Below are 21,587 nucleotides of genomic sequence, written 5' to 3' on the forward strand. Positions count from 1 at the left end.
TAACAGTTTAATCAAATAACTGGTTTAATACTGCTGCTATTGTTTTTGTTTCAATTCAATTATCCATATGTCTTAGATATGTCTGTTAATGGTGTTTAAGTTTGCTGTTTTTCTAGAACATTGTCTTGGAAGGTAAAATTTAACACTATCATTTTGACAATATGACACTACAATCATAAAACTATAAGTAGTTCCTGAATAAAAATCCAGTTTCCAAGATCTAAATTATATATGTGTGTGTGTGTATGCATACATACACAGAAACATTTGTTTATATAATTCATTTATATTATATATAAGTGTATGTAAAAATCTATGTGTGTATGTATTTAAAATCTTTATATGTATATAAATCACAATAAATAAACCCACTTTTTAAATGATGCGTATAGAACAAGACTGTTACTTTTTAAGCACCCAAATAAATGATCATCTATTGACTAATTGAACACTATCAGAAAGACACCATGGTGTGAATGTACAGCTTTGAATTACCTCTTCTTTTCTTGTGTCACGTCCTTTCTGCACAAACCAGATAACTTTTGCTTGCAAAGATCGTGGAGTGCATTCCAGCAACGTACTATTGTTCTCTATGCCATATGCCAGTCGCTCTTCAGTCTTATCCAAAGCATCCCCTACAATATAAATGTTATGATCAGCCTTAAGACTTTGATTTTACTGGTAAATTATATTTTTAAAAGATTATGTATTCAGATCCCTGCAGCAAAGTGAATAACTCTCATTAGTTATTGCTCATTTCGATGCAAGGTCACTTAAAGGAGTTTTCTTAGAGTGAGTGGCATACCAAAATCTCAACACTGAAGACACAGCAGGCTACGGAATGGGACAGAAGGAAGTAACTGGAATCTTTTGGTTTAAAAGGATAAGACAATCACAACAGTAAAAGGATTCATCAGTGGCACGTGCTTAGCAAAGCAGGCAAGAGAAGATGAGCACCAAGTGCTCAAACAAGGCGTAGGACTCAATTCATGGTTGCAGACAAGAGCAGAAAGCAATCAAAGTGACAGGGCGCTATGTAAACACAAGTGCGAATGGTATCTTGACAAGAGATGGCACTTATCCAGATATTGGGCCCCTGCAGTAAGAAAGGAATATGAAACTGAACTAAGGGTTTTGTGAACCAGAGCTTCCTGATTATAAACTGTATCTTGGATCAGAAAGGCTCTCACTGAACTTGAACCCTAGCATGCAGGCAAGTATACCTAACTGCAGAGGGGAATAGAACAAGCGGATTTAATTTTTGTTGTTTTAACTAAGGTGAAATTCAATAAGTAGATCCCAGGGCTTTTCCCTATGCCTGTGTCCTCACCTTTAAAACTGACCCCTAAGTTTCCCTAGGATTAAGATCCTGCCTTTCTCTAGCTGATATTCTCAGAGGCTTGATTCTTGCACCAAATCCTGAGTCAGCCTGGGGTCTAGCAAACTACTACTGGGCTGCAGTCTCTGGAACTGTGTGTAAACACTGCTGGTCTCCAATCATGGTGCCCCTTCCTCTGTTACTTCTGGTGAAACCAGTGACACTAAGCACAGCCCTTTCACCAGCCACCATCAGGGTGTGAAGAGCCCCAGCACTGTTCCTACCTACCCCTGTTCCTCAGAAACCCACATCTGCACAACCAACCCAGCTCTAAGCTTATTCTACTCCAATGAAAAAGTCAGGTTTTCACTTTATTCTATCCCAAAATTTAGTAGGTAACTTAACACAAGTTAGATCACTCTTGATAGAAGATCCATATGTTATATAACAAGGAGAGGACATTCGCAGGGTTGAGATGGAAAGAGGAGTCCTACAGATCAATGCCTGTGGCATTAGCCACCTAAACCACGCAGCATTGTTATTCTAGATTTTCCTGTTTTGAAGTCTAACAGTGAACTTCATAAAACTTCATTTCCTAAATAAGTAAAGAGTATATGTCAAATCCACAACATTTTAACTACATGGAAGAAAAAAAGAATACTTTCAGTAACACTAGACTTGTATATATCAATCACAAAAGAAACCAAGGACCCCTTTTAAGAATTGTGCAATTTCTCTTCAATGTACACTCTAAGTAACCCATAGCCATCAACTTTCCATGGGTTACCGACAAACTGCTGTCCAAAGCACTGCTGAGCTGCATTTCCATGCCGCACGTCTTGTCTGCGGAACCGCCTGAAAGAAAATAAATGCATTTAGGACATGTTCAGATTTCAATTTTCCAGACTTTAAAATATTGCCAACTGCATTAAAGATTCAAGTCGTATTCTGCTACTGACAAAACTGATCAGTCATACAATCCAAGGATAAATTCCAAGTTTCACAGTTTTCAATATTTCCATTGAATGCTATTCACTGGATAAGATCCTTATAAAACTGTTCTTTAAATGTTCACCTAAGTTTGAATTCTGGATACTGAAACAACAATTTAAGAAAGTTCTCTGTTCATTTCATTAAAAAATTAGTTCAAGAAGAAGTCTGATTTGAAATGAGTGTCTTGGGTGGTAAGGCAAGTGTGCAGAGAAAGACAGTGGAATTAGAGGCAGAGTATTTGAGTAAAAAAATACATAAAACTTTTCAATATAATAGAGTGCATGTGAAAAAAGGTATTTGAATCCAAATATTTTGCTCTACAGCCTTCATGATCAATTAATCCAAACACAGTTGCTAATTAAAAGATAGCTAATAACATATTTAACTTACTCTTTTATTCAGACATCACATGTAGAAATTATATGCCTCTACTCAGTGTGGTATGTTATACATTTTTAACAGGATATCTTGCAAGGCTGTCTATTAGAATCAGGATCACGTCTAGCATGTTTTCATATTTTACAGGTTGTTTAGAAATACAATTGAAAGAAATAACATTATAGAAAAAGAATTTCAGAATATACATATCTTGTTTTAAATTTGTAAGTAGCTTTCTGAGAAATTAAACATTGGAAGTTATCATTATTAGTACTGGAATTCTAAAATCAAGATCTTCAGTATAATAATTCAGATTAGGAATAAAAATAGAAGTATTACATAAAGGCAGAAAATACCACTTGCTTCTCTAAATCATGGCATTTCTTCAAGACTGTGGGAAAAACAGAAGGCAAAGCAGAAGTTTACCCCAGAGAGAGACGGTGAGGATTCCTAAGTGACGATGAGAAGCTTTAACCATATGCAATGAAAAAATTTGGAAAAGGGAACCAGATTCGAATCCCAATGCCACCACTCACATGCTGTATGACCTGACACACCCTCTTCCATTGCCTGGGTCTTTGTGCCCTCCTTTGTAAAATAAGATTGGTCTGACATGTAAAATCTAGTTTCTTTTTTTTTCATTCTCGGTTCCCTTCACTGCCTCTCCATAACGATAAAGGAACATTATTTCAAGAGAGGAGTGCATTCTCACATATGAGTTCAGATCTTAGTTAACAACTCAATACTAAAACAACGATGGTTTAAGAGCTTCCTTACATTGAGAGCTGGGGCAGATGAGCACTTCCAATCAATTTTTAGTATTATGACCTATGTATAAAAGCATGTTGTTGTTTTAATAAAAACTGTCTATTAGAAAACCTTGCCTACAGACCTGGGATTTTACAAAGTTAAGATTAAATCTGCCACATGGATCATTCTACTGGGCTAAACTGAAAATAGAAGTTGACAAAAAAAGTAAAAAGTTGTATGCTTCTATATTAATTCATACTAACAGGTACAGCTATTGTACAACTGGTGGCAGCTCTAGATGAGATCTGAACTGCTTTTGTTAAGCCCTGACCAAACTGAATATTTCTTTGGTACTGGGAATACAAAGCGTTTCGAGCAACGCTGAATAATGGAACAGGGCAAATCACTGACGTGAGAAATGGTTCCCACTTTGCAGAAACGATGTTGTGTCATGTGTATTACACAAGTGATGTGAAAATAAAGGGAACTCCATTCTGATAATTCTAGATAAGCGATGCCAATAATAACCATGCAAAAATTTGTTTAAAAACACTGGGAAATACACTTAGAAAGGTATCACATCCTCTAATGCCTTCACTCATTCTGTACTTTCCTAATCCAGCTGTCCTTTATTTCAGCATTTAAAAAGGAATGTAAATGCTCAGGAGTTTTAGAAAGGTTATCCAAAGTTGCCTTTTATTCTCAAGATTGCATATTTTTCTTATATCTCTTGCCTCTTAGAAACTTTTAAAGAGAACACTGGAAATAGACAAATTACAAGAGCAAGGAGAAGAGAAAGACCAAGCTCTATAAATTTTAGTGTATTTTGGAAGACTATTTTAAACAAGTGGTTTTGATTGTGTATTAATATTTTTTTCTCTGTTGACTCATTTTCACTCTATGAACAGAAAAGTATTTATTTTAATGACCAGTTTTTAATTTCTGCTGCTAGTCAGGTCTGAAGCAAAATGATCTGCTATAAAAGCAAACTATTTTCCCTTCATGTGCTGGAACTTATCCAAAAAGTCCTCCTCGCAGGGTGAGTGATGGTTCCAAAGAATCTGACACCCCTGAAAGATCTCCATTACATGCCACTGAACTGAGCTAATTCATTCATGAGCACGGCTCCCAACTCCAGCATTGCTCCCCTTCCTGTCTACAATTTTGCCCATTCATTTAACTTTTTCTAAATAACTCTTTTTGTCTACCCATTTAAAATACATTACCAAGCTTTTGGTTATATACCATTATATCAGGCAATATTTGGCAATGGAAACTCCTCAGTTAAAATTCATCATCACTATTAAATGCCTAATAAAAAACCTTGTTATTCATAAGTATTTGATGCAAGGCTTATAAACATTTTTATTGTTGCTAATAATAAGGCAATAATTAGCTTTATTATTTTTGGCAGAATTACCTTTCCACCATCACATCCTGCTACTTCATTCCTAACCTATGGAACTATAAGATTTCCCCTGAACATTCTATGTCTTTGTACAAACAATTAGTTTCCTTTAACTGGAATTGCTTTGTATCTCTATCTTCAAAATTGAATAAAAAGCTTGGGTTATTTTGAGAATTAAACATTGTATTATGGTATTGCACTTAGTCCAGTACCTTATACCTAGTAAGTGCCCAGTAGTAAGTTACTTGTTTACAATTCTATTCTCCACTTTACATTCTTATTTCCTATAGACAAGGGGCTGTGACTGTTTCTCTATACCCCTCACACATAGTACAGTCATTGGCTTAATGGGTGAATAAGCCATTAAATAATATATTGAAATAATAACATGGCTATATACTATATTCAAATATCAGTAAGTATTTGTATAAAATCAATTAATTTACTTGATTCTTTAATACAGTTAGTAAGTTATTTAGTTCACAAATGTCCTCTGGAAACATATTTTCACTCTGCTAATAATATCTTTCTTTACTCATTGAAATGTTAACTTAGCTAAGGTCAAATTAAGAAAAGTTTTGAATTAATGACTATGTTGTTTTCTTTTTAAAATGAGATTCTACTATATACATGAACCTATAAAAATAACAACTATGTTAAACTGGGTTAAGTTAAATTTTGAAAAAGTTTAAAGAAAAGTAACCCAAAGTGAAAGAGTAATAATAATTGAAGTTAGTAAAAATTGCTTTTCAGCAAGGACATTGTATAAAGTTCTGTGCTTTTGCTTAACATTATCTTTGATCACTTTATTAAGAGGAAAAAAAATAACAGATTGTTCTAAATTATATGAAAATAATTCCCCCCAAAGAATTTCATATGGCCTGAGTGAAGAAAAATTCTTATCCTTCAAAATTCTTGCTACACCTCAAGATCTGCTGTTCAAAGAATCCTGAGATTTACCATCTCTAACAAGTGGCAATGACCTTGCTGCACTGTAGACATTAGAGTTTGGAAGTCTTTAAGTACCTTTCATTTGTGTTGAATTAAATCACATGTTTCATTAATTATATAGGTCATGCATTTGCCTAGGAGTTAAAATATTCACTTTCAAAATGAAATAAATGAAGACCAGCTGGTTGAGGGGCATGGGGCAAACGCAGGATGTATTTTAGAATTTATTTATTTATTTTCCTTTTAAGTCTTTGAGTCCCTCATGTGTGGTGGCTTCCATTTCCACATTTTAAGTTTATCTAAACTGGTTTCAGGTCTTGCAGCAAGTTTCAGAAGGGGGAAGAGTTGATTGAAACTTGGGTGGAAAAATAAAAGTCCAGCAGCATGCTCAGCTCTGGTCTCTACACAGTAATTGATTAATTGATGGGAGTTATTTTCAGGAAAAATTTAAGTTTTCAAACTTATATTATGAATAAATTATGACTATGATGATTAATTTAAATAAAAATAACATGGTTATTTTCATGGAATGGGTGCAGAAGAAGAAAAAAGTGTCAGCATTTTTCTAAACAAGGGAAATATTCCATCAAGGATTCTGCCTCACCTCTTTGCATGTGTGCCTGTTGGGTAATACCGGGAACAGGATATGCCATCCCAGGCACAGTAAGGGTCTCGAGCCAGGCAGCAATCAGCACAAGCACTTCCATACAGGTCACACTGATGGAATCTCACTTGGGCCACGGCAGAAGCAGATCCAACATACAGCTGTTGCTATAACATAAAGAGAGAGGCCACTAGCAGAAATGGACAGAACTCTTGCTTAGCCCTTACACTTAGATTTTCACATTTATGCACAATTACCTCCTTGAATATGCACTTAAATGACTGCAGTTACTCAGGATAGATAATGGAACACTGATACTTTAATTTCTCCAAGATATGAAATACTTTTATAGACTTGGATGTATGAACAACAGAATTGCTAGTGACTTGACAGTTCTCAAGAAGTTGACTATTATTTTATTCATTGTCTAAGAAGAAAGACTGTTTCATCATCTAACATTTTAGGTCTTTTTAAAAGATTTATAGGGCCCAGCCGGGCATAGCTCAGTGGTTGAGCATCGACCTAGGATCCAGGAGATCGAGGTTCGATTCCAGGTCAGGGCACATGCCCGGGTTGAGGTCTCGATCTCCAGTTGTGGGCGTGCAAGAGGCAACCGATCAATGACTCTCTCATCACTGATATTTCTATCTCTCTCTCTTCCTCCCTTTTTCTCTCTGAAGTCAATAAAGACATATTAAAAAACAATCTATAGTAATGTTTTATAAGAGATTAAATATGAAAATGGTCTATTTTTTAAAAAAATCTTCACCCAAGGACATGCTTAGAGAGAGGAAGGGGGGGGGGATGTGAGAGAGAAACATCGATCAATTGCCTTCTTATACGTGCCCCTGCTGGGAATTGAACCTGCAACCTTATGTACCCTGACTGGGAATTGAACCTGCAACCTTTAGGTGGACAAGACGATGCTCAACCAACTGAGCCACTCTGGCCAAACAATACTGGTCTATTTTTTCATTTTTTAAATTGATATAATTGACATGTAACATTACATTAGTTTCAGGTGTACAGTGTAATAATCTGATATTTATATATATTGTAAATTGATCACACAAATCTAGTTAACATCCCTCACCAAACACAGGTACAAATATTTTATTCTTGTGATGAAAACTTTTAAGATCTATTTTCTTAGCAACTTTCAAATATTCAGTACAGTATTAATTATAATCACCATGCTGTACATTAAGTCCCCAGGACTTAGGTATTTTATAACTGGAGGTTTGTACCTTTTGATCACCCCATACCTCTGGAAGCCACCAATCTGTTCTCTGTACTTATAGGCTCCTTTTTTTTTTTTTTTTTAAATTGCACATCTAAGTGAGTTCATATGGTATCCACGTCTTTCTCTGACTTATTTCACTTAGCATAATGCACTCAAGGACCATCCATGCTATCACAAATGGCAGGATTTCCTTCTTTTATGGCTGAATAATATTGCATTAGATATAGTATGTACTGCATTTTCTATATCCAGTCATCCCTCAATGGACACTGGCGGTTTCCATTCCTTGGCCATTAAAAAAAATGCTGCAATCAACAAGGAAGTGCAGATATCTTTTTTAATTAGTGTTTTCATTTTCTTTAGATAAATACCCAGAAGTAGGATTACTGAAACATATGGTCGCTCTATTTTTAATTTTTTGAAGAACCTCCATATTTTTTTCCATAGTGGTTGTACCAATTTACATTCACACCGAGAGTGTACATTGATAAGTCATATTTAGAAGAGTGATGTAGATATGCATAGAATGACACAGAATAAACTCTAAGATATGTCATTAAGTTAAAAGGACAAGTAGCAGAACAATTAACATTGCATGTTCCCATTTGTCTAAACATAAAAGGTTATTTACTAATAAATTTGAGGAATATATGCAATTATTTCTGAATATATGCAACTATTTATTTCTGAATAGTTGCAATATATGCAACTATTTACTGATACACTAGAAACGTATCAGTAAAATAGAAGGGAGATTTGTGTTTCACTGCACAAGCGTTTTATGTTACCATTATTTCTGCAAAAACATTAGCAAAAAATTATAAAATAATGTCATGTAATTGTAGATGTAAATCTCATGTCTACCTTTCTAAAAATAAAAAAAAATCTATTACATGTGAATCACTAAATATTTTTGTCAGAATAAAACTGTAACTTGTTCAGATGTAAGCACATGTACTCATGTTCTTTATCCTTTGACCTTAACTCGTACACAGAACACACACACACAACTTACTCTCTTTGACGAAATCTCCATAGAAATAATAGGAGCTGGATCCTGAAAAGTTAAAATAGGTTTTCTTTTAAAGAAAGGAAATATAGGAACATACTTTAATGTGGTTACAAATTACCTAAAATCATATAATATGTGAGTAGTTCTATGCCAAGAAATCTACAGCTTTCATTTTAGTAAATCGATAGGCAAATACAATTATTAAAATACAGGTTCCTATTTAAAACCCTTTTCCAAAGGAGTGGGACAGGTATGGAACTGAGAAAAGTAGTGGATCATTTAAGCAGCTTCCTATTTGTTCTGAAATGTACTTTTTGTATTTGCATTTGAGTATTACTCATGTTTGGAAACTCAAGTATCTTTAAATAAGACAATCAAGTCAGAGTGTTCTTTCTTGTGTGTGTATGCATATATACAATTGCTTTTGTCATGTCTAATCTTTCCATTACCATTTTTTTGCATTTTTTCTTCTTTAGTAAATTCTCTGGGTAATTGATATACTATAATGTGCTTATCATATCACAGTGTTCCTAGTATAAAACCTACTGTTATTTTTTAATTGTCTATTTTTACTGTACATTTGTGCAAGATGAAACTTTGCAATAATCATTCTGGAATTTATATGTGATATGTGTTATTTCTTTAAGTCACAGTTCATATATTGAAATTCTTCTCGCATTAGATAATTACTGGCCTCTTCATTTGAATACTTTATGACAATAAAATAGATGCACCAGGATTTTAAATCATTCCTCACTTCAAATCACTCTGAATTCAAAACATACTTGTTAGAAAAAAAATTGACATAATATCTTTTCTATTTACAACTCACTTGGAATTGTCTGCAATACATAAATGTTGGCTGGATTATTTTCACTAAAAATACCTTGAATATCTGAAGTTCTTCTAGAATTACTTCTTCCATTGATTCTGTTTCTTGGTTGTAAATTGTGATTACTTTCAGAACAATTCCATTATCTGTAAGGAAAAAAAAGAGATAAACTAGGAGTTTTGTCACAATCTGGTTTTCAAACAATTCAAAGCCGTGTAGAGACTATGGATGCAAATAATGTTTGAAATGTAAATGCAATAAACATTTAATCATTACTAGTTAAAACAATGTATTTATGTCTTATGATAGTTATATATTCATATTTTTAATTAGTAAAAAACTAATTTCATATCCTGGCAAAAAATTAAAGCAAATTATATATAATTATTTTTCAAATAATTTGATTCAAAAGTCCAGTTAAAGATTCAAATATCAAAATATCTTTGGAAGAAAATATAAGACAGATGTCAAATGACTCCAGCTTCTTCTGTGATGTGTGATGAAAGAAAATTGTTTACCTAAAGCTACTTTTCTGGTAAGAAACTATACTTTTAATCTTAGGGAACAACATACTATGGAGATACATATGCACACACACTTTTAATAAGAAAAGCGTCAAGTACACACTATTGAGAGAATAGCATAATGAGCCTTCCTGTACTAAGCATTTAGCTTCCATAATTATCAATAATTTTATATATTTATGTTCACATTTTTAAATTGTAACTTATTTTTATTATTCCTGATATTCTGCACTTGTTATTTACAATGAAAAATTTAATAAGACACTAATTTGCCTGTAAAAATAATTTGCTGTAGTGCTAGAAATAACTCAGAAAAAAAAATCACTTTGGAGGTACTGATCCAAGAGTTTCTATGGTATTTAACAATTTGTTTAAACTTATCAAATATTATATTTAAGTTAATGAAATTTAATTAAAATAAAACTAATAACAACTACTTGTATTATACACTAAAAGGAATACAAATTATCATAGTTCTTAAATCCAAGTACACTCAATAAATATGCCACAATTATTACATCAAGCAGAAAGCAAAGATGAAACTCAAATGATTAATTGGCATTAGTGATTTTGCAATAAGGACTTTACAGATAGGTAGGGAGGGAGGTAGATAGAGAGATGATGATAGATGATAGATGATAGATAGGTAGATAGATGATGATAGATGATAGATGATAGATAGATAGATAGATGATAGATAGATAGATGATAGATAGATAGATAGATAGATAGATAGATAGATAGATAGATGATAGATAGATAGATGATAGATGATAGATAGATGATAGATGATAGATAGATGATGATAGATAGATGATGATAGATAGATAGATGATAGATAGATAGATAGATAGATAGATAGATAGATAGATAGATAGATAGATAGATAGACGATAGATAATATTAAAGCATGTGTCTGGTAAATTTGGGGGAAATAACTATTATTTGTGGGACTTTCCAATGTTGTACTCCTCACACATTCATTAAATATGTTCTTTTGTGTTGAAAAGCTGTGGTACAATATAATTATATCTTTATGTTAAACGTGGTTTACATGATAACATAACTATATGCCTGATATTTCTGAAATTCTCTCAAATAGCTTTGGTTAATCTAACAAGAAAGTATTTCTAAAAATGTCTTGGACTACTTTCCAGGATATTTAAAAATAACATACTTTTTTCCATGATTAATTTTATCAAATGTGATCTTGCTTATAGAATTTTTTTTTTTTTTAACCCTGTTGGATGTCACGGTGACTGAATTCATGGCCAGGTAATTTTAAGTTTGCTAAAGAAATCTGCTGCTTTGTTAATCTTGATCCCACAGTGCAGACCATATTACTAACATTAATCTCCTAAAATAAATGGATGAAATGTACCCGGCACCAGAGATCAATTTCTAGAAATCAGATGAATGTTTCCTTATTTAAATGTTTGCTTTTTCAAAAAGTATGACTACAAAAGCCCAAGTACCAATATTAACATTATGTCCTGATTCCTGATCTGGGCATATGCATTGTCTCTTTAGAATTATATCTCCACAATTAAAGTTATGTATATAGAGTAGCAACTGCTATAGCAATTACTATGATGCTTATGAAAAGAGAAAAAAAAATGATCATTTAAAAAGTTTTTAAAATTACTATAGACTTTTAAAGTATGTGACAGAATTTGCTACATATAACTCTGGATGCTAAAAGATTCCAAACTCTCTTCCACAACATAGCTTTAATATATGGCATTAATTGAAATTATAGATTTCTTTGAAAATTTTACTTTTAGCATTTTTATTATGATTTATTTTATTAATTGCAGGATATTATAGCTTTGGTCTAAAAGTTTAGTTCCATTATGAGTAACACTTGGCTTGTTTGGTATTAATGGTTGATTCTGATGGGGCCTGATAAACAATGCTGTGACTACAGGTTGAGGTGAAGTTATTATCCCAAATGTTTAAAAAAATCTTGAGATCTTACTGAGCAGTTGAAGTTGACAATTGACCTGGGGAATGACAAGAGAACCAACCACATACAGCCCTTACTTTCTTTATAAGCTCTACTTGGAACCAGCATTGGTTACTAACATCAGTTATTTGTTTCTTCATTTACTCATTTGTTCAAGTGTATTGAGCATGTATCATAAATTAGGTGCTGTAACTGTCCCAAATCCTCTCTTCCACTGCAGCAAATAAGGTGTGTGTAATAGACTGATGGATCAAAAGGATATTTGTTGATAGTTTTTTTTAATATTAATAATGTTATCAATTATATTGTTCAATTTAAATATTTCTCAGTCTTTCTAATCTCTTTACCTGTCCCAATAAACAAGACATCATATTGGCCATCCTCCGCTTCTACTTGATCCACTGCTATTTGTTTCAGGTTATATTTTCCATCTGTTTTTACAAGTATTGGTTTTTTATGGACAGGTTTTATGGGCTGGTACATAAGTGGATGGCTTCTTGCAAATCGAATCGCATCATCGGGATAGTCTTTCGTGGTTCCATACCTCCCTCCATTCACTTTGCTGGCACACTAAAATACAAGTGACAAGGTCAATTTTTATTTTTATTTTTGCCTTAAACCTAAAGAACAAATTTAAAATCAATTTATGAAAAGAATTAGAAAAACTGTATATGCTTAATTAACTGTGCATTTAGAAACATTTAGTAAGCATATATTCTTCATTACAGAAATAAAATCTACTACATTAAAAGCTGCAAGGAGATTCTGAATTATTTTAAACATACAACACTAGAAATACAGAGAGTAGTGAAATCTTGGAAAAGTGAAGTATATTTAATACTGGTACAGTTTGAAGGTGGTAAAAATCATATATATTGTAATTATTTTCCCTGTTTTCTGAAATTCATTTTTTTCAATGTACATTAAATTTTGAAGGTAAACAATGTATTGTTTAGAGCAAAACAAAAAGACTCTTTGTTGTGCTAAATGTTCCCCTCCCCAAATTAAGGATCACATCAGCACAAAATAGCTTTCCCATTATGGAGACTATGATGATATGATTGGTGATGGTTCCAATTGGCTTGCTGACTATAGAATTTAGTGTGGTAACATAGAAACCTTTTAAAATTCCATCATTATTGGTTAAGAAAAACCCTCTCTCTGTTCTACTGTAATCTGTATGAATTTGTATTATTTTTGATGGATTAGACAGAATAAATTGAGGAAACCAGAAATATTTGTTAAAACATGTCTCAGTTCTTAAATCACTGCCTCCAAAAATACACGTCCAACAGCACCTTAAGTTACTTCTTGGGATACCTTTAATTGTTGAATCATGCTTGTCATTAAGAGCTCCCTCATTTTGCATATTTTCCTCCAGAATCAACAGCAATTGCACTGATTATCTTGATAAAAATTTTCCACTTTAGAGTATAAATACAGTAGTTTAGTAATCAGATTCTGCAGAGAGGGCATTTTTAACGGTTTGTTTTAAAAATTGAGGCCATATTTCTTAATTTGGCCTGAATTTTTCACTTGAGTGTACTTTCATGATATATAATTGGAAACATTTTGGACCAGCCTGGAAGCAGTTCAGTAACCAGTCACTTCCTCCAAATCTCCTTTAATACCATGTGGTTTCAAGACGCTTTTCCAGCAAAGCCACAGGAGTGGGTTTTCTCCATTTAAATTGCAATTTCAATCAATGGAGTGAAATAAAATATACTCACGTCTTACTGGAAGTCATAATTTTAAGCTAGTGAGAGGGAGTGATTGAAATGGCAAAGCCTTACACTTGTTAATGGAGGTAAGTTTTGTTTCCACTTTGGATTTTGGCTCTGCAGGAAGGTTTCTACTTGACTTGCAAGTACTTGTGGAATCATCATAGTGATGGGTTTTCACCAGCTGCTCCTAAAAGAGTAGACTGACTTGCATGACAAGTTAAGTGTTCTCCATGGCTCACGGAGTGCATAAAATGATCATACATTTGCCCAACCTAGTTGAGCACAGGATACATGATACAAAACTCATCATTGTCATCATCATCACCATCGCCATCACAATCGTCTTTTTTAGGTACATGTGCATTAAAAGCACAAAAGTTTGAATGGCTGGTGAGGGAGAATCTTGGTAGCACCAGTTGAGAGGCAGAGGTGGAGCTTCCAGTACTTTCCAACACTTGTATTGGCACTTTTGTTCCAAGAGCCAGCAAGAATGGTAAATGAGATGCTAAGTATTCTGAAGAGGCAGAGGAACAGTTACCTTTAGATATGCTAAAGTGAGAGTCCAGGAGAAAGTTTGGCTTAGGGAACTTGAAACCCAAATATTAGAATATAAAAATGTCTCCTGCTTGGAAATTACATGGGGCACTAATTCTTCTGAAGAGGCTGGGAGAAATAATACCATGCTCCTTTGATTGGATGTTTCCATATTCACTAGTACCCTTAAAAGTCAAATTTTTGTTGGGGTTACTTAGCCAAGATGTCAATGATAATACATACTTCATAATCCTGCTGAGGTGTATCCATCATAGATTCTTTTCTTTAAATAACAAGCATACAACTAGATATAAGAAGTGATTTTTCTTTGCCATGCAAGTGGTCAAGCACATTTTTAGGTGTAGGATTTAATTGTTTAATGTAAAGTTTTGTAAAACATCTGAAACAGTGAACAAAATATTACTAAAAGCCTTTAAAAAATAAGACTACTTTTTAAAATGCCTAAACTTACAGAACCGGGCCTTGGATAAGGGACTTTCCCTTCATAGAGCGACCAGTGGTATTCAGGTCCTTCCTTATGTGCATATGGTCCGTTAAAAGCTGCCCGAATGCTTGACATATGATAGACACATATAGCATGTCCTCTAAATATATTACTGAAAAATACAAACAAACAAACAAACAAAGATAATTACTATTATGGAACAGACTAGAAGATTACCTAGTCAAACCCTCCAGACTACATAGATAAGAATGATGTCTTCGGGTAAAAAGTTACAATCTCTTAAGCAAAGGGCATTCTAGAAATATTAGCTATTGCAATATTTCAAGAATTAAAACTGCAAAACTTAATATTTCTTTTCCTATTTTTATAATAAATTGAAAATGATATTGTTAGAATAAAAAAAGTGCATAGTTGTGTCACTTCAGTTTATTATTGCTAATTTTATATCATATTTTTATATTTTTATTAAGAAATATATGGGTTCAATATTTTAAAAGATTCATTCCCAAGATGACTTATTCCTTTTAAGGTTTTATATCCTTGTATGTTATTCCATATTCAGAATAAACAGTGTTCCCCTAATCACCATGTTGTTAATATTGCTACAAATTCTATTCAAATTTTATTAGATTTCTCAGTGTATATTATCTGAATAAAACTTAAAGCCTCATAAATATTTGGGGCTTTGTTCCATTCTTTACCTTGGGGTCATGTACACATTAAGAAGCTCACTGTATATTCCTTCCTTGAGGTCACTGAAAACGGTGCAAGAGTGGAAAGATGACTGGACTGAACTAGATTAATTTGTGGAAAATTATTTAAATTACATAGAACCCAGAACTAGCAGCAATTGAAAATATTTTCTAGATAAAAATTTCTACTTGCAAAGGATAAAGAGAGTAGTTGACTATGACAAGTTTTACTGGTGGCACGTAATAAAATTAAGCAAAAGTATGTTTTTAAATGATGTGCTTTTAAAATCTGGTTTTCTTAGGTTGGTGTGATCTGAATGAATTCTTACATTTCCTCAGCCCCCTCATTGTGAGAATCAAAATAATTTATGTTTGTGAAAGTGCTTTACAAGATGCAAAGTTCTTTATAAATAGAAAAGTTCCTACACTCTGAGACACCTGTAGAACAGCAGTTATGTTACTGTCTCAAGACATCAGTTCACACATTTTATAACACACCTTGAAGCAATTGGAAATGCCTACGATAGTGAGAAAACCAGAGATGGTCTCCCAACTGAAGGGGCAATAAATCTTTGATCACCATGCTATGAATATCAACTCTTACGTCAGGTAACAGCTGGGAAACCACTTTCTTTGATTTATGTATATATTGAACAGTCAACATTGAAATTATGGAAGAAAATAATGTCTTGTCTTTGAAATCTTGACAGATCCATTATGCTATCATTTAGGAAAGTAGCTTACAAACTGATCACACTAACCCATAGAAAACTATACAGATTATCCCATAGCTTGTATTTATCACATAAAGCCATGGAATTATCATGCAATGCACAAATTCTGCACTGGCATAAAGGAGAAGATGAAGTTAAAAAAAAGTTAGGGATATTCTATGGACTGTGATAACTACCAATGTGTATTAACCACTTTTCTTTGCATCAAGGAACAATTGATAGCAAAATTGTTTCCATGTTTCTCTGTTGAAGAAAAGGTCTCCTATCAATAGCAGGAAGCTTGTCCAAAGAGCTTTACTGTTTTTTCAAAGTGAGCATACCAAATCACCTGCTAAGAAACTAAATGAAAGCTTTGTGGAGAGACACTAAGCAAATAAGTTAAACATGATTATATCACAATTAAGGCCAAATGCAATGCAAACGAGAAGCTATAAATTACATCATTTGATCCCTTTGTAGAGAATTAGGGTATATTCTTTATTTCTCATTCCAGTCATTTCACCTCCACTCTGCCTTATTTGGAAAGATGCTCGGGAAATTATATATATATTCTCAACCAAACTGATTCTAATAATATATTTTCATGCATTATAAGCCCTAAACATGAGCAGTTTATTTAAATTTAAAACATGGAAGGCAAATTTCATGTGTTCTCTGTGAATCTACATAGAAGTAGGACAACCACAGTAAAGGGTGAGTAAAGTGTTTTGTGATTTAAGAACAAGGACTATTTCTTTCTTCTTATTTTTTTTTAAAAAAAGGTTTATTGGTTTTAGAAAGACAGAGGAAGGAAGAAGGAGAGGGAGAGAGAGAGAGAAACATCAGTGTGAGAGAAAAACATTGATGGGCTGCCCCTGTGAGCCCCTTACTGGGGACCAAGCCAGCAACCCTGGTATGTGCCCTGACTGGGAATTGAACCAGCGACCTTTTGGTGTATGGGATGATGCTCAGCCACGCCAGCCAGGGCACAAGGGGTCTTTCTTAAAGATGAAAATTGTCAAGTACTGAAGAACGGATGCAAAGAGTGTTGAAAGAGAAAGTCATCTGAAGCCAGAGAAGTGGGTAAATAAAATCCTGGTGATGAGAACTAATAAAGTAGACACTGGGATTCTGTCAAAGCAGCATTAGAGAGCTCAGAGGAAGGACTTCCAAAGCTCAGTGGGTAACAGTTGATAGAGAGCTTTGAAAGCCTGACTTGGAAAATTTTATATGACAATTAAAAAAATTATCCTATTTGTTTCCTTGCCATTGGAGTAAAATTCACAAAGAAGTCAGACCGAAAAAGACAAAAACCATACGATGTCACTCATGTGGAATATAAAACAAAAAAGAAATAAATCAACAAACGAAATGCAAACAAACTCATAGATACAGACAACAGATTGGTGGGTACAGAGAGGAAGGGGTGGGGGAGGGCAAACCGGGTAAAGGGAGTCAAATATATGGTGAAGGATGAGTCTTAGACTTTGGTGTCGAGCACACTATAATATGTACGGCTATTGAGTTGTAATGTTGTATACTGGAAACTTACATGATGTGATTAACCAATGATACCTCAAAAAAAATTATCCTAGACTTTATAGCATGGAACTAATATCTTCTAAACTGTATGAGAATAAAATCATTCTGCTGTGAATCAGAGAGGGAGACAATCAGGATACTGTGCACAGGAGGATACTGGGATACTTCAAACAAAAACAAGTAAGGATCTAGATTGAGGTCATGGCTTTAAAAATGAAAGAATAATTGTAAACGTAGGATAACAAAGAGAAATGAGAAAGACAATGGGCCAACAGGATTTCCAAGTAAGATACACAGTGAAGAGGGAGGCATATTTTGTTTCATGTTTTTATTGACTACATAGATTTCTCACCTGGTAGTATTAAAGAGTCCAAATATCAATGGGTTCTTATGATCTCTAGTATGCAGCAGAAAAACATCCTCTGAAAAATTAAAGGTCATTACATTACTTAGTATTTGTAGTCCTCTTTGCATGTAAAGAAAATCATTATAGATTGTATGATATAAATTTTCATGTACAGCCATACAACCATGACCGAATCACAACAGAGTGAAACCCTTGGCTCTTCAGCATGGCTTCGAGCTGAGCCTTAAGGAACTGAGAGGTGCCGACTCTAAGCTAATGAAAGGGTCTTTTTTGATCCTGTAACTCCTTTGCCCCACCACATGGACCTGGCCAAAATGAAAAGAACAGAAACTTGCTCTAAGTTAGATAGAAGTCAAACACTGCAGAAAGCAAGCTTTCCATCTGTGCTAGAGGCAGTGACGATTACAGAGAGGCATATACATCAAAGTAAAATTTAATTCTCCCAATATTTACCTAATTCATCAAAATACGTATCAATTCCATTCAGTCCTGGTACTGAGCAAACCAGTCTGGCTTTTAGGAAAGTGCTCCACTTATTCACCAGTATTCTCTGTCCCCCCACATCATTCTGTGAAAAACAAAAAACAGGTAAGTGGGGAGCTAAAGACTTTTACCAAAAACAGATCTTGTATTATTAAACAAACATGAGATTTTTCATTTAAAGTAGGAAATTTAGCCCAGCTGGTGTGGCTCCAGGAGATCGAGGTTGGATTCCCGGTCAGGGAACAGGCCCGGGTTGAGGGCTTGATCCCCAGCAGGGGGTGTGCAAGAGGCAGCCAATCAATGACTCTCTCATCATTGATGTTTCTATCTCTCTCCCTCCCTCTCCCTTCCTCTCTCTGAAATTAATAAAGATATACCTTTTTTAAAAAGTGGAAAATTTAGCATAAACTTCAAGTAATAACGGATACAATTCTCCATAAAGTTTTTTAGGTTTGCACATTCTACCTGGCCGGTGTACTTTCACTCTGGTCCACTAAATATACTTTATAAGTATTAAATGATTTTAATAGAGTGGTCTCTCCTAAGTAAATCACAGTGGTACCTCGGTTTTCGAACGTCTCCGTTGGCGAACATTTTTGTTTACGAACGCCGTAAACAGTAAATGCTTCGGTTTTCGAACCGGCCTTGGAAGTCGAACATGCCACATGCTTCCACTGAGGGCAAGATCCTGAGGCCCAGCTGCCGGCTGTGGATCCCTCAGTTTTCCAACATTTCCGAACTCGAACAGTCTTCCGAACGGAGTACATTTGAAAGCCGAGGGACCACTGTAGTGGCTTTTATGATACAGCAGCCTTTATTTTTTTAACTGAGAAATAAACTGCTTATCTCATAAATATAGAAGCATACATTCCTTTTTCTCCTTTTAGAATAAAGAACTTCAAATATACACACATAAACACAAACACAGATAATATATATAATATATATTTGTACACACATACTCTATATGATACATATAGTGACATATCTGCAAATCTCTTCTTAAATGTACTCATTCAATATCTTCTTAAATACCAGATGTACTTTTACATTTGCAATACTACTAGCATTCCCTAAATATATATTGCTACTTCCGTTGATTTTAAATGTTTTCTGTCTATTTGGATACCCAACAAACTACAGATGTTTTTTCTACAGAATCAACCAACTGCATTGTTGAAACATACTTATGTAAACTGCTTAGAATGCAGACTAAGGAAACTAAAAATCTTGTTTAAATTAATTTTTTAAAATAGAGCTCAAACTTCTGTTGGGGAAGAAGTATAGCTTGATTATGGACTATTTCTTTAGTATGACTTTGAAAGTGGGGAAATCATACAAAATGCAAAGCTCTCCTAAGAGAATTTTCACTGAATATGAAGTATACAGATCAGATAGTAAATGCAAACATTAAGAAGCCTACACAATAGTGGGAAATATTTTAAAGTAGAAACCTACTATAAATTAACAAAGGCATGACCATAAGTTGTGAGATAAGCAAGCTTAATGAGAGAGAAGTTCACTTCTCACCATGCAAAGTCGCCCCACTCTGGTGTAAATTGCATGGGCATTGTTTTCTGCCTCCAGCGCCTTCTCAGTAAAAAAGAAATACACTTTGTTGTCATCTCGGTCTTCATTGTCAGGAATCATATAGGAGCCTACAAATTTTGGTTCTACAGAAAGAAAGAAAATAACATTGAAATAGTTATTACAGCAAAATAAGTTATATCACATGAATGCTTCAGTTTAACTTTCATTATTTATGAAAAAATATTTTCCTTGAAATTTTATATTAAACATTAAAAATTGTGTAGCTATCTCCATTTTATTTGCAATAAACATTTTAAAAATTATTACAGGACATTTAAAAAAAATTAGAGGACAATTAGAAAATAAAATAGTCAAGTTTAAAAAAAAATTGAACACCATACATTACAGACTTGAAATGCTTCAAAGAAGGACACATTGGAGGCACTATAATGCTAGTCTCCATAAATAATTCCTTCCCATACATATAAAAAGTGAATGTAAATATATGTAACTTGTTTTAGTAAAGAAGTCTATTTTTTAATTCATAAATTATTTAGTAGTCTAATTCATGGAAGACCATTTTAATTTTAAAATAGAAAATTTAAGTTTTTGTGTTTGTAATCTAAAAGATCTGAGTGAATGAACTTTGATTGATACGGTAGGTCAAATGTTTTAATAATAACATGCTGCCAATAATGATGATGCACTTTAAACCTTAATAAAAAGGTGGAAATCAATGAAAACGTTCACCATAAAATGATGTTTTAGTACCTACAGTGTGTCAAAATATGTAAATAATTCCTTACGAGGAATTCTGTGTCAGTGAATGGCTAGTGATTTTCCTAGAGTTTTATTTGTCTCTAAAGTGTAATGTGATCCTGTTAAAACACGCAAATCAAATCAATCAATTCATCGAAAATAATACCAATTGATAAAACAACTTATTGGATAAAAGGGTTTTTTACTTTTCATATATCTGCTTTGCTTTCTCCATTTAAATCTTGGTATCTAAACATTGCTGTAAGTGTAATTTGGTTTTATAATAAAGACAAATCATTTTGATATAAAACAATATACACATATATATCATATTTGAATTCACAAATTTTGCTAATTTTAAAAACCCTGAATTTTGTAAGGTCTATAAATCGCATTTGTAGTTGCTACCATCACATGGCAAACGCCCGAGTTCATGCCCCGCGCTCGGCCCCGCCGCCCCCCGCCCCCCCCAGCCCCCCCCACCTTGCAGCAGGCGGTCGTCGTCGTGCTCGGTGCGGAGGTGGGCCAGGCGCCCCCCGCTGCGGAAGATGGCAGCGTCCCTGCCCCAGTAGTCGCTGTAGAGCCCTGCGAACAGCTCACTGCCTGCGGGGAACAGCAGGGAGAGGAGTGAGCGCCTGCTGCCGGGTCTGAGGGCAGTGCCTAAACCGCAGGTCCACCGCACCGCGCCGCGGTCCGCTATGAACACCACCGCAGGAAGTTAGTATATAGCTAAGGGCGTGCGCGGTACAGTCAGGCCTGACTCTGGCGCTTACCAGCTGTGTGAACCTGGGCAGGTGG

The 21,587-nt window shown here is 34.2% G+C and overlaps 1 protein-coding gene across 1 annotated transcript in view; it reads right to left on the minus strand.

Moving 5' to 3' along the window:
* SEMA3E (semaphorin 3E) overlaps positions 1-21,587 on the minus strand; it is a 227,502-nt gene that overhangs the window by 19,165 nt on the left and 186,750 nt on the right. The window contains exons 6-16 of the mRNA XM_081147630.1: positions 21,273-21,392; positions 20,031-20,173; positions 18,471-18,585; positions 18,003-18,072; positions 14,710-14,854; positions 12,327-12,549; positions 9,544-9,635; positions 8,661-8,702; positions 6,403-6,569; positions 2,106-2,173; positions 496-635 (exon numbers count right to left, since the gene is read on the minus strand). Coding sequence (XP_081003756.1) covers positions 496-635; positions 2,106-2,173; positions 6,403-6,569; positions 8,661-8,702; positions 9,544-9,635; positions 12,327-12,549; positions 14,710-14,854; positions 18,003-18,072; positions 18,471-18,585; positions 20,031-20,173; positions 21,273-21,392 — 1,325 coding nt within the window. The remainder of the gene's footprint in view (positions 1-495; positions 636-2,105; positions 2,174-6,402; positions 6,570-8,660; positions 8,703-9,543; positions 9,636-12,326; positions 12,550-14,709; positions 14,855-18,002; positions 18,073-18,470; positions 18,586-20,030; positions 20,174-21,272; positions 21,393-21,587) is intronic.

The sequence above is a fragment of the Miniopterus schreibersii genome (assembly GCF_964146895.1).
Source record: "Miniopterus schreibersii genome assembly, chromosome: 9".
In the NCBI taxonomy this organism is placed as follows: Eukaryota; Metazoa; Chordata; class Mammalia; order Chiroptera; family Miniopteridae; genus Miniopterus; species Miniopterus schreibersii.